The sequence below is a fragment of the Vanellus vanellus genome (genome assembly GCF_965231255.1).
Source record: "Vanellus vanellus genome assembly, chromosome: 4".
Lineage (NCBI taxonomy): Eukaryota > Metazoa > Chordata > Aves > Charadriiformes > Charadriidae > Vanellus > Vanellus vanellus.
Window position 1 is genome coordinate 69,745,881 of NC_138909.1, and position 14,767 is coordinate 69,760,647.

Below are 14,767 nucleotides of genomic sequence, written 5' to 3' on the forward strand. Positions count from 1 at the left end.
CTTCTACAAAAGACCACCTTCAGGAAGGGATAATGCAATATAAACCAAAAGGATGCGATTCAGAGGAAGAAAACAATGTGAACGGTAGTGAACTCAAGCATATAAATAATCTGGAGCTGTTAGTTGCAGCTGTAAGCAATTAAAGCTATAGTGTACAGTGACATTTTAGGATAAGCTCAAATAGTTTGTTAATTTGAAAGTATCTGGTACTAAAAACTTGGAATGGGAGTGAAGAAGAATAGCAGCTAAACTTTTGAACCCTATAATAAATGAAGTTGGAGACCTTGAACACAACACACAGCACACTGCTGTAGACTTGGTGAAGACACACCGCAAGCTGCTTTTTAAACTTCTAGAAAACACTTTTACAGTTTAACCATAAATCAATATACTTACCATTTGGGTACACACACAGGAGAACTGGCATCGATTAGAATATATCATCATCCTTTATAAATACTATTTCAAAATTTATAAACCTAGCAGCCTTCAAAAGTAATAAAGAGACAAATTAATTAGACCAATTGCATACATACATGAGCTGCTTGGCCGATAGTGAGCCCCCGGGTACCGCCTGCCCATAGTGCCAGTCAGCACATTACCGCACGCTGTCAGCTGCTTTCAAAGTATGGATCGAAATGCTTAACTGAGGGAGAAGAAGAAAAAAAAAAAAAGTGAAGATTTAGTACAACAGCTGTATCTTTTTCATTAAAATGCTAATGACCCCTACAAATTTCAGGATAACTGCATCTATAAATTATTCATAGTCATGTTGTCAGAGAAGATGAACTGTTGTGCTATACATGCAGCACAAATTTATTATTAGTGGTTGGCCTCCATTAATAAGTTCACATAAATTTTAAGGCACAAAGAAGTCTCAGGTCATACAGTAGCTCCTTTTGGCCCACGATACAGACAGAACAACAAACACTGCAAGAAACAGTTTGCTTTTGGCTTTAAAATACAGTTAGCCAGTAGGTGAGATTTAATAACAACGTCATCTTAAATTTTGTGAAGTCTTCTTTAAGCAACAAGTTTATGAACAGTTTGCTATAGAAGCAAAACTTATCCATGCTACATAACATTGATCACAATGAATCTGTCCCTAAAACCCTAAGTTTCTTTACAGGAATGCAGGCTATTTACTAGTGTATCAGTTTTCCTGAAGTATCAAAAACTCAAGCAAACAAGAAATGCACGGCACATCTCACAGCCAGTTTGAATAACAAATCGCAAATACAGAACCTTAACTGAAATGCTACTGAACCTGTCAAATAACTAGCATAAAATCTTTTAGTCTAAAACCACGTCCCATTGTCTCTTTCTTCAGTGTAAAATTTTGTACTAAAATACAGCTTTCAGCTGATTTTCAGCTTGATCTTTTTCTTAATCTAACTGAATAGCCTTCATGTTCCCAGATGTCTTCCAATACACATTGCATGTCAACCATGCAATTTATAAAGACACATTTCCTTTTATTTCATTCTCTCCCTTTCTGGAAGGACAAAAAAAGCAACAAATCCTGGGGAGTGTTATTCCTAATTCATTACACATTTTTATTGTCTCAGGCTGCAGCTACAAGCACAAGCTTGTTCTATCCAGGAAATAGAAATACCAGGGCATAGACGAAACAGCACTGCACTGAAACTGGGAGATTTTCACAAATCTTCAGATACATCAGTTCCCTGATTGAGCAGAACATCAGCTTACTCCTGAATTAGATAAGCCTTTTATATATACTGGCATCCATACAATTCTCCGGTGAGCTGGTCTGGGAGCCAACACAGCTGAAAACTCCACATAAAGACGTATTTTCAGCTAGATTAGGCTCCTCAACTGGCTCATGGTGGCTACACTAGTATTGGTAGCTAGAGAAGGCAAGTGGAAAGAACAGGACCATGGCAGTTGGTGCTTAAAATTACTTAAAATGCAATCACATAACATTGTATTTCAGAAGTAATCCATAGAGGCTGTCATAGACACATACAAGGCTGCATAACTGACAGTGCAAAGAACAGGCAAAGATCTCCATTATTTCCCAACTTAGTGCTGACAACGCGTGTCCTGTTCAACTCTCCTCAATGGAGAAAGTTCAGTCAATCAATGATACGGCACTCTTGCAACAAAAAGGAGAATTCTGGCTGTTAAGATGAAAAGTGGGTAGGAAACAGTAAAAATAATATTCAATCAAAACCCCTGCATTTCTTTTGCAGGGCAATACGGGACAACTCCTTGCTATGGGCCAAACAGACCTTTTCAAACTTATGTGATGCCCTGATAATTCAACACATTAATGTTGTACACAGAAAAAAGTTGCAGATGGCTGCTTCCCCTTTCCTGATCTATAGGAATAGAAAAAAAGAACAAAACAAACCAACCACCAAACAACCTCAACATATTTATTAGTAGAAAAAATTAAGTCTCGAAATTCATTAACATTTTTACTCCTCTCAAATACCTATGCACCAAGTTCATAATTCATAGCAGAATACAACAGAAGAGTCCTTAGCTATGCAAGGATTAAAAAAAAAATAATTGCTGAGGGGAAACAATAATTGTAACCAGTTCTCTTCCCTAGCCTGTGAAAGAATTTGATCAGTATGTATGGAGCAGCAAGATTACTCATTTGTCATAAATGCATTCTTGTCTTTCTAGAAGGTGTACACTTTTCTGAAGCAATAACACTCACTAAATTATATCAAATGTCTACATTTCAGACATGCTATTCCTTCCCTACCTAGCAGCACAGCATTGGAGGGGGTCTTCTGTGCTATACCACACAAAACAAAACAAAACACAACTCTAACAGATATAAATTAAAAATCCCAAACGCCCAATTATGCTCTCAATCAGTTGAATTAAACTCCATAACAGTCTTCCTAAAGAAGCATGCCCATCATGGGAATAAAACATTCTTGGGAAAGGCCAGATGGGGACCCAAAGGTATGACCATTTTAAGTATCACGATTTAAAACCCCAGAAATCTCCGTGTAAAAGACAACATAAAGATATATTCTCATTATAGCGAAGGTTTCATCAGTTAGTGTGTAAAATGGGAACTGCAAAGATTTACAACCTGGATTAAAGCTAACTATCAAAAGTCAATTTAGAAGCAAATGTCACATAGCAATTGAAGTGAAACTGCCCTGCAAAACAATAGTGATACTGGACTATACGTACCAGCAGGGACATACCCTGATCAAGAAAAATGAAGATGTTGCTTGGGTTTGTTTTTTTTCCTTTTTTTCCCCATAAACTGTCTTTGAATTGTGACCAGAATAGCCAAAGCAACCTGCCTTTTAAACACATCCACTCACCCAGGTCACTATCCAAGACTCCTGAGCTTCAGCAAGTGCAGGAAACACCCACAGAAACGTAAGTGACCTTGTTGGTATCTAAATGCCATAGCTAAAGCATCCAAAAATTAGCACTTATTTTCCATATAAATCCATGAGAATGGTAAACAAAGCAGAAGGAGGTCTCAAATGTTCCTTTCAAAAGATGCAAGTGTAATGTATGCGTAGGTTTGGGTTTTGTTTTTAGATATCCACAACGGCACATAAATTGGAATTAAACCTGAATCTACCTAATATGTGAGATCAGGTCTTCTTAGTATTAGTTTGTAAAAAATGTGTTATGTAACAGCTTTCTGAGCTTTTTTTGTTATTATTCTACTGCAAATAGCTTTAAAAATGTTTTCTAGTGATTTTTACATCTTTATAGTTAAATTAAAAGCTATATATACACAAATGCGCATATAGCCTTATGGTTTCTCTTCAAGAAATGTTTTGATTTGGCTCTGCCTGAAGATTTATTTTTTGTCCTTTCTTGATGACCTTCCCTGATTTGTTCCAGGTGACCAGCCCCATGCTGCAAGCAATTACAGACAACCATGGAAAGAAAACCTGAGCACTATCGCTGCATACCTGCCACCCAGGGGAGCACCTGAAAGCACTATCCACTTCACCTCATGCCAAGTCTTTTCTAGGAGCTATGGTGACAGAGCTACCAGCTACTCATCATCACACATAATGAGGGCATAAATCATCTTGCATAGAGACCTGCCGTAAGTTTCAGCCAAGGCTGTCATCTTCCTAAGCCTTTTTTTTTTTTTTTTTGCAGAGCTTCTTTTGTTGTGACTCTTTTACATTTCTTAGTTTTTATAACTGCTACATAAGAGTTTCCTTTTACTTGTATTAATCTTTTGACACCACTAAAAAAAAAAAAAAGAAAAACTAAGTTCTGGTGCCTTTTTTCCCCCCCAATGAGAGAGTCAAACCAACAGTTATGTCCACATGGCAGACACACAGGATCATGTTTGCTTGAACTAATTTCATTATCTTTTGTTTGAGGATGAACAACTCACAGCCCAGCCTCCATACTTTTAACTAACATTAAACCTTTTTTGGGTTTCACCCAAATTTATTTGTTCACACATGCTGCTACCTATGAGGGTATTAAATGGCCAGCTGACTCCTTGACCCACCCTGGTTCTCTACAAGCAACATTTCCTATAAACATGTATGTGTTCAAACACAGTTATAAGTACCTTCATATTGGCTGCTATAATCTCATACAATAGATTGCCAGCAGACCTACCCTCACACACCCAAGAAAAGGGATATATATATAAAAAAAAAAAAAAAAAAAAAAAAAAAGAGAGAGAGATGACTGTAAATTACCTACAGAGGTCATCCAAGTGTGACCGACTACATCATTCATAGCTCAAAAGGAGCAGCTACACACAGCAGGGAAAGAAAAAAGGTTATTGCATTTAGTTTCTCAAGGGACACCTACTCAAGAAATTACATTCCAGTACTCTACGGGTGATATTCTGACAAACAACACAATCCCACCTTTAAAGTCTTGCTTTCAATACTAGGAAATAGCCCTGGGGACTGGGTAAGAGCAATGCCTTGTATTGTTTTAAAAACACACGGGGGCCACAGGTCCTATACAAAATAGGCCTACTATTGCAAAGGGTTCAGGCACTGGAAGTGGCTGATTTAAAAAAGAAATTAAAAATAAAAACAAGAAAATCACCCTGTAAGGCTAGTGGATGGCTCATTTTGAGATAAGAAAGTGTATTTATATATACACATAAATTTAGTATACATAGGTACATATTTGCATATGCAATGCAAATATGCCTCCCATAGTCAACTGCTTCTCACTTTGCCTGCATTCAGAGCACCCACTCGGAGCATCACCTGTAGGACAGTATTAGTGAAACACAGTTTAAAGAAGCAAGCAAAGTGCACAGCCAAGCCATGAGGAAATTGTGCTGCCAATATCTGGAGGCACACAGAGAGACAGCACATTCATTTTCTGTGCTGGCAACAGCTATCGGATGCAGATCTCTCACACCAAACTGCCTACTAGAGGAAGCAAACATTATGCTACTAGCCCGTCACTGCAAGTGTGACCTTTTCTGAGGTCATTAATGATTCATATCCATTATTCTTTATCTAGTAACTATCACCTTCTTAAAAAAAGGTATTGTCATTTCAGGATATTTTTTTTAATTTTTTTTAAAAAAAGAAGTCTTCTGTTACCCAAGAGACCTATCCGCCTTTCCAGTTTCGTCTGGGAGTGCTCACATCCAGGAGGTTACACTTTACCACCACTTGCCTTTGCTGAGAGGCAGGAAGCTACCCTGCTTAATGAAGGACTGGCTCCCCATCATCCCTGCTTGCTGGCGCAGGATAAAAGCCTTCCAAGAGCCGGAAAGACAACCACAACCATGCCACCAAGGGGATGTCCTGCCTGCACTCTAGCCCTGCCGCACTCACCACACTTGGACCTATCTGGAATGCAGTGTAATCCAGATACTAGACATGCTCAGAGACCTGGAAAGTCCTGTCCTGCCCAAAAAGCCTAGCAACTCCACCATTTCTCCTTCAAACAAAGTCACACTACTCAAATTCTTGTTTCTTGCAGTCATTCTTAATCTCAATTCTCTGTCCTGTATACTTTTTGGCTGCCTTTGTGCTTCTAACTTCCCACTTAGCAAGTTTCTATTTGGATGCTTTCCCTCTTCTCCATTTTTGAGAAGTCCTTCATGATGGCTCTTATTCATGGTCATCTTTTCTGTTCTGGGAGATATCGTGAGTGTTAATGACTTGGACAAAATTCCTACGTTGTCCCTAATTCATATTTGAGGCTTTGCCATAGAGTCCCTAACTCATCAAAACCATGTTTTTCTGAAATGTAGCATTTCAGTACTTCTGCGGCCAGATCACATAGAGGAAGCTGAATTCAAAGTCATTCATGGTCCACTGACCCTAATCCCTTGCACAGACGATACATACTTTCTCAGTAAAACACACCTGCTTTGTTTATTTATTTATCCTATACTAAGTTATCTTAAAGCAGATTTTGTTCAACCAAACAGTAAAAGAAAGCATCTGGACATTTTATGTGGACTATACAGTCCATATATATATCCATCAGGATATTTTATGTGGACTATACAGTCCATATATATTTTAACACAAAGAAAAACACTGTCTATAATATTGATAGATGGTCATAAATCAAGATAACTTCATTCACTCCAGTGTAGCTATCTGAACTGATATCGGCTAACAATCTCAATTTTACTTGCTCTTGGGGGGGGGGATTTGTTAAGTTAGAAGTTGCACATGCAAAACCACAAAAAAATACAAAAAGAAAAAAAAAAAAAAGAAGTTAAAAGTTTAGGCTGACAAGACCACTACTGCCGTGCTTTGAGCCTCTGGGGTTGCAGCGAGGTCAGGCTACGTGCCAGAAGGAAGCCTGGCAAGCCACGGAGCTGTGCTGGAGGCGTTACACAATCAAAGCAATCATCGCCAGGTAATGCAGATCCTCCTGTAAAGCAATATTTACACTTGCAGCAGCACATTTTGAATTTCATTTACACCGAGATCAGTGAGAAGCATTTTTCAAAGCTGACTGCCAGGTAACAGCAGTAACTCAGAACGAGAAGTGCTTATTACTTCTGAAGTTAGAGATGACCCTGTGCTTTTGTTTTCTGTGGGAAGCTTTTCAAGCACAGCTAGGTTTTCTGCTACAGCATTTCATCACTACTCTCCACTATTCCTTGCCCTGTGTCTTGTAGGAATGAACATAACATTGCTGCTGTCCTTTCAAGAATGGACGCAAAACTTAGAAGCTGAGACAAAACAGAACCAGAAACTCCAGAAGAAGGTAATAATTTCTGTATTTGCCAGCTCTCGATTAACTAATGGGATAAGCTGCAGCTTCTCTCTCCAAACTGATGTATCTGCTAAACCAAAAACATTCGTCAACTGTTCAGACAGAAAAACCAAAACAAAACCACCACCTTCCTCATCTTGCTGGTATCTTCCATTAAATACTGAAATGTAATAGAGAATGACCTCATTTTATTACTCACGACAAAAATTCCTAGTTTACCCATTTACATTTGCATGTAAATGATCCAATCTGCACTCCCTGTGTTTTACTCTTCCACAGGTGCAGCGAGCAGAGCAGAACCCACCTTCTGTGAGAACACCAGGATTTCAGACCAAGGCTGTTTCTAACTCCCACGGTTACTAGGAAGCCCTCAAAAGACAAGCTGAGTATAAATAAAGCTGAGCACAGCTGGTTTCCAGGGTGCGAGGCCAGAAAAGAATTGTAAAGCAATACAAAAAAACGTGCACTGATATTTCTTTAAGCAGTTCCTTCTGGAGCAGTTGTTCCACCACCAGCAGATACCTTCTGTGACTTTCTTATCACTGTCCCAAGCAGCCTCCACTCTTTCTATCTTGAAAGCAAAATACCAAAACAAAGTCACAACAATTCTGTTCATATCTTATTACTCATTCCTCCTGTCTTCAGAGTTTCCTATTTTTACTTAACCCAAGTGCATTATATCCCCAGTCTGCAATGCAACAGTCACAGCATTAGCTGTTGCTGCTCCTTGGGGACCCGGTGGTAGCAAATGCAGTAACAAATGTAGTGTGGGTTGTATTTTGAAACTTCAAGGTATAGATTCTTCTAAAAAAGTTTACCCTATCATTTCTATATATAGAAATATACATTTATATAATAAATGTATATATTTTATATATGTTTTATATAGAAATATATGAACATATATATTTATATTTGTGTGTGTGTCTAACTGCTTCCTGACCATTGGACAACCAGCTAAAATACAATTTATAATTCACAGCAGGGGAACAATGCTGAAGCAAACTGTTACTTTACCAAAATATTATTTTACCTGTGGCAATGGAAGGCTGTAATATGCTAACACTGGCTTCCTCCGTGCTTGATTTTGATCTCAGATGCAGTACACAAACTTCAGCAGCCCAGACAAGCCCAAACATCTTCAAGTACTTTTCAGAGACCATAAAACTAGGAAGACTTAGAGAACGGACAATTATCAAAGCTACTGTACAGGAGCTTTGATGCACTCGTGGAAGCACAAAATGTTTACCTCAGAGGAGTCAACAAGAGGGGACACAAAGAAAGGTCCAAATAAATGGTTCATTGGAAGCAAACTGGGAACTTCTCCATTTGACACAGTAAGAGGAGAAAGGAAAATACAAATTAACCAGAAGAGTGGAAAAATATCAGATGATAAAAGGAAACTGCAATCAATATCATCATTAACGATCTTTTCACAAAAGGCGTTAGCGAAATCTTCCAGTGACACAAAATTTGGATGCTCTGCTGCAAGGAGGAAGATGGAATCACCAAAAGGAAAAACTGGATGTAGAGAGGAGCATAATAGAAACGAAATTAAGTAACACAGACCACAAGGTCATTCATTTAGGGAATCACTAAAAAGTTCTGCTGTCAGTGTCAGGCCATGACGCAAATATTTGGAAGCGATGGGAGAAAAAGAGACCCAGCTACATCAGCAGGGCACTGACCTGCTCTGAGCTTCCAGCATGATGCATGCACAGGGAAGGCAAATATGTTCTCTGGTTACAGCCTGTCCTGCAGAGCTGAGAAAACACTGACACCATCGCACAAGGTAATGCCCAGACCTCATCTGAAACAGCCTGGTAGCATCTGGTCCCTCACACACCAGGGATTAATGGAAAACACAGGAAATTGGAAGATAATCAAGGTACCAGATTTCTGTCTTGTACAAGGATATTAAGGGCTTGGCTTAAAGCAAAATGAAGGCTGAGAGAAGCAACAAAAAGTTTAAAGTGTAATGTTGGCACAAGAAACGAGTGCATACAAAGCACTCATTGCTAAATTTAGGCTGGAAATTAGAACATACCTAACATCAGAGAAAGGTGGTCCACAAACAGCCTTCCAAAAGGGTACAAAAATCATATAACAAAATCATCTTAAAAATTAGGAGTTGCGTAATATAATGGGGGTAAGCATCTGAATGGGAGATACTTTCTCTGATGGGATTTTTTTTCATTTAAAAAAAAAAAAAAAGCATTGACTTTTTTTTTGTGGAATTCACTGACAGGTTAACGAGAATCTAAACAACCACCTCTGGACAAAAATCTGGCAGGGTTAAAAAACTGCATGGTTAGTGAATAACAAGAATATTTACAGTACAAAGGTTTTTAAAAAATAAACAAAACAAAACCACACCTAAGATTTAAGGTTTCAAGTTTCAAAGGATAAGATGACTTTCATCTAATAGGATTTGGAAGAAACTTTGTGAACAGATTTTTCATTCTGCACAATTTCTTGGGCCTTCTTACTTTGAAGCAGTCAAAACCAGGAATAACTGAAAGCAGATTAATTTTTTTGAGTTATGATTCAGGATTTTAATTTCTAGGGTTTTTTTTCCCCCCCTAAAAAGCCCCTTTTTCTAGGTGCAGTTACCAAGCACGTGTCTGAGCGTCTCAATTTGCCATACACTGGACAACAGCTACAGCTCTAGCAACAAAAGCAGTACATTTCTTTTGCTGCTGAACTGAAGGAAGGACTAGAGTCTTATTTGTAGGAAGTAAGCAACCAGTTTACATTTTTTACAAGAAAACAATTCAGCCCTTTGGGGTTTTTTTCATTTTGTTTTTTAACCCACAGGGATATGAAGGAAAAATAGATTGAAAGTCATCAAGAACTCCTATGGACAACAGTGCTGTAGTATCCAAACAGAGTACACAAAATACAGCTCTCCTTTGTTTCCAGTTTTGGCAGGTTTTATGGCAGAGCCATTCGATACAGAGAACTCTCATACAACACCTCTATTGACTAAACTGTTGTTCATCAGCCATACAAAAACCCTCAGCATTTTAGTAAATCAAGAAATGGTGGAAAGAGCAATATCTGCAGCATCATAGGAAAAAAAAAAAAAAAAAATTAAGATTAGTTAAGGAAATAAGGAAGCAAAGAGCTAGGGTTTTTTTACATCTTTCTAGAAGGAAGCTACACAAACTACCTCTATACCTCTATAACAAAACCTCATGATTAATGGAACAGTGTCATACTGAATTATTTCTGAAAAAAATTAACAAAGTAATTACACTGAAAATTACACTGAAGTTTCTGTCAAAGTACTTGTTTAGTCTCACCTTCTCTCAAAAATAATGGCTACAAGAGACAGCCAAATCCTATAATGTAGGATTTGTAGTTTTATTTAACTAAAAGACTATTTGAAACCCATGTCTAGCATACTGAGATAAAACTTTGGTGAGCCTTTTTGGATGTTGAATGACACATGGACATGATCCACCCTGCATCTGAATCCAGTTTTATACTAGTGTCAGTCACCGAAATCGTTTGCATAAACAACAGAAGAGTAGTTACGAGACAGGCTCTCATTGGGGCTCTTTCATTCTGAACCACGCAGCCGCTCACTCGACTCCCACAGCCGTGGGAAAAATCGGCAGAAAAAGGCGAAACCCGTGGGTTGAAATAGTGTAATTTAACAGAACAGCCAAAGGGAAGAAGAAAGACAAACAGTAACACCGATAAAGGAGTATAAGGACGCGATTACAGTACCGCCGCGCAGCGCACCGACCGGGCCCGCCCCGCCGCAGCCCACCCCCGGGTGGCGACTGCCCCCCCGCCCCCGGCTCGCGCCTCTTATAGCCCGGGCATGGGTCACGTGGGAGGGAACGCCCGCCTCCCCTGCCGGCTCCTGGGGGGGGGGGGTTAACCCCATCCCTGCCGGAACCAGGAGACATTCTTTCCTCAAAGCTAATGATGACATGCTTTCAGAATAACATAAGCGTATCCCTGGGTACCTCCTTCCCTCTCTATTCACAACCCATATTGTATTGACACCTCATCATGGACCAGATCATGGACCTGTTGGAGTCAGTCCAGAGGAGGGCCATGAAGATGACCAGAGGGCTGGAGCACCTCTCCTATGAGGACAGGCTGAGAGAGTCGGAGCTGTTCAGCCTGGAGAAGAGAAGGCTCCGGGGAGACCTTATAGCCCCTTCCAGTACCTAAACAGGGCCTACAGGAAAGATGGGGAGGGCTCTTTACCAGGGAGTGTAGTAATAGGAGGGGTAACGGTCATAAACTGAAAGAGGGTAGGTTTAGATTAGATATTAGGAAGAAATTTTTCACTATGAGGGTGCTGAGACACTGGAACAGGCTGCCCAGAGAAGCTATAGACACCCCATCCCTGGAGGTGTTCAAGGCCAGGCTGGATGGGGCATTGAGCAACCTGGTCTGGTGGGAGGTGTCCCTGCCCATGGCAGAGGGGTTGGAACTACATGATCTTTAAGGTCCCTTCCAACTCTAACCATTCTATGATTCTATGAACTGCTGCAATACAGCGTAAATTGTTCCTAAGCTGACATGCCATGTTTTTCTGTGACAACGCAGTGGAAAGGATTCTCAGCATCCAAAAAGAAAAAAATTATTAACTGAGTCACAAGTCAAGATATGATTCATTATCTGCAGTTATCACATAAGAGTTCCACCTTTCTTGATGGAAGAACTTATTCTTAGGAAAAAACATTTTTTTAAATAATTAAACACCTGTCAGAATAATCACAATAGTTTCATGTTGTCACTGATGCTTCTTAATCCTAACTGAATGATGAATAATCACATTAAACATTGAAATACTCCATTAAAAAAGCAATTTTATTTAATGTTTTGTAAAATACTGTTAATTTCTACCTATTTTCCATTTTTTGACAAATAAGACGAGTCTGGGGATAATAGGCTACCAGCTCAAGACAAACAACCAGCTAAGATTCAATTATTTCTTTTCAGGTCTCTCCTCTCCACAACACCCTCTGCCAAGGCAAGAGCTGTGTCCTTGGTTTGTAAGGACAATTGCTATCAATATAGCAAGAAATTTATTTCTTTTTGAAAGTATGATATACTACGGTAGTAAAAAAGTAAATCTTGTCCTACCCAATACTGTATCTTCTGCTGCTGTTATCAGAGGCAAAAGGTGATGCTAAATGATGACAACACTGGGAGAAGCAGCACAGGCTATTCCATTCACCTGCTGCAACTTGGAAAGTTCCCCGAGGGTTTCCTTTTACTATAACTATTATTAACCAGTAATATACCTATTACTATTATTAAACAAATCAAGCACCAGGGAATTAGCCACAAACAAGCAGCTATTCTCTCCAGTCCTAAGTGACTATAATGTAGCAGGAACTTTCTGATAGCCTCTGCTGAGCCACAGAAGAGAGCTTGTAGCATGTTACTGGGGAGCTACCAAAGAGGTACTGCAACCATATTTGCCAAGCAACAAGTAATATAGATAAGCTCATATGATTTCAGCACCAAAACAGGCTGAATTGAGGTCAATTAGAATGGGACCCATTAAACTCATCTCCTACAGGCTCCCTATAAAGTATCACAGAATATTTGTCTTTTGGGCCACACTTGGACCTGAAGTTCAGGTTCAACCAACTTCATTGCTCTGCAGTCAACAGTTTTAAATGACCCCTAATAAGAAACTGTTTAACTAAGGAAGGGTCACCAATGCAAGTACATCCTGAGGTGAGAGCAACCATGGATTTTCTATCAGCCTATGAAACAAATTGTTGATTCTGGTTCAACCCTTAACAGAGAGGCACACGCACTGCAGAAACTATCGTCTCAGCAGAAATACTGGAACAGATGTGAAAACTGAACTCTCTTGTTATTAGCAGCAGAGATCCCACTGGGGCATGGAGGAAGACACTGATGTGGCCTGAAGGACAACCTGAGCTATTGCTGCGTCCACATGGGGGTTTGTTCTTGGCATGGACTTCCACCTTTAAAACATATTCTGTAGACATGCCAGCCAAGGTTTAGATTGGATATTAGGAAATTTTTCACTGAAAGGGTTATTAAACATTGGAATAGGCTTCCCAGGGAGGTGGTGGACTCGCCATCCCTGGAGGCATTTAAAAAAAAAGGTAGACGTGGTACTTGGGGACATGGTTTAGAAGTGGTTTTGTCAGGTTAGGTTAATGGTTGAACTTGATGATCTTAAAGGTCCCTTCCAACCTCAACAATTCACTGGATTAATGCTTATATAGAATCATAGAAGTCCAAGAAAGAGTTGGTATCTGTGATCTCAGAAATGATGTGGTGAGCACCAGCTCCACTGTGAGCATGACATCCATGCCTTTTCTGCAAGGCTTGCTAAAAGATTCTGAAAAGCAGCAACAGCTGCTCAGGTAGTTGAACCCACACCAAACTCCATTACCTCCAAACCCCATAGTTATCACAAAATGAGTAACCTTTCCTTTTAATTTGAAAAGCTAGGATCTGGCAAGCTGTATCCTCCCTAAGCAGCTGAGGTGAAGAGTTTTAACTGTACTAAACAATGACTAAAGCACTACTCCCCTCAGCCTGGCATCAAAGCAGCCTGCCATGAGAAGCACACAATGCTGATTAAAGATTAGCAGGGGTGGTCTCACAAAGCTGCCTGCCAAGACACCTAGCTCACGACAGGCCAATGGCTGCACCATACCCTGGCAGAGTCCTTCCTGACATTAAAAGAAAGGCCAGCTAAGTGTCACGCTGCAACAAATTCACCTAAAGATGCTCTGATGGACAGCCCCTCGGGGAACTGGACATGGCTGCAAAGAGGAGCAAGATGAGTTAGGGTGACTGGTCCTATTAAGGTGAAGGTCCTCAACCCAATAGCTTCTTTTCTAGGGAAAAGACTGGTAACTTATTTAAGAGAAATTATGACACTTTCTCACTGATACGTAAAATGACTCAAGACAGCAAGAGGACTTACAGGCTCTTCTAGTGAAAGGGAGAGGACCAAGAGGGAAGAAAAAAAAAAAAAAAAAAAAAAGAAAGAGACATGAGAATGACCTAGTAGGTGACACTAATGGCAACTCTGTGTTTTAGAAGAATACTGCTCAGTTCCCATATGAGAATTGAGGTAGGCATACTTGAAGGTATACTTTCCAAGAAAAATAACTTGAAAAGAAAAGTTGCATCATTAGTCCAGCCTCCTGTATATTACAGACCACTAAGACTGCTTGATTAACATACACAAAAACCATGAAGACCAAGACTAACCCTGAACCTTTACATAAGCCCTTAAAAGCCATCTAACTGCACTGGCTAAAACATTCATGTTGGTACGCAGTTGTGTGAGACACGAGATTAGCCCTGGCTGCAATCCCGTCATTCTCTTTGTGCAAAGACTGCTTTAATAAGAAGTATCATCTCACTAGAATGTAGCTTTATCTAAGGGGGAAAAAAAACCCCAAAACTGTAAAACCTCTGAAATTCTTCAGGGTGAGAAGTCCTTTGTAAATAAAAAATTCTTTGGAAAAAGTAACATGCAGCATGAAGGATCATTTTCTAAATCAGTGTCTCAGCTAGGTACTAGCATTTATCTCCTCTC

General features: G+C 39.7%; 1 protein-coding gene and 1 long non-coding RNA gene across 4 annotated transcripts in view; both read right to left on the reverse strand.

Moving 5' to 3' along the window:
- Window positions 1-582, reverse strand: part of APBB2 (amyloid beta precursor protein binding family B member 2) — a gene marked incomplete at its 5' end in the record, with an annotated part of 122,278 nt that extends 121,696 nt beyond the window's left edge. For all 3 annotated transcript variants that reach the window (XM_082482293.1, XM_082482292.1, XM_082482294.1), the window contains one exon: window positions 537-582. In XM_082482293.1, coding sequence (XP_082338419.1) covers window positions 537-582 — 46 coding nt within the window. The remainder of the gene's footprint in view (window positions 1-536) is intronic.
- Window positions 583-618: 36 nt separating this feature from the next.
- LOC309671119 overlaps window positions 619-14,767 on the reverse strand; it is a 56,888-nt gene continuing 42,739 nt past the window's right edge. The window contains exon 3 of the long non-coding RNA XR_014269108.1: window positions 619-646. This is a non-coding gene — a long non-coding RNA (uncharacterized lncRNA). The remainder of the gene's footprint in view (window positions 647-14,767) is intronic.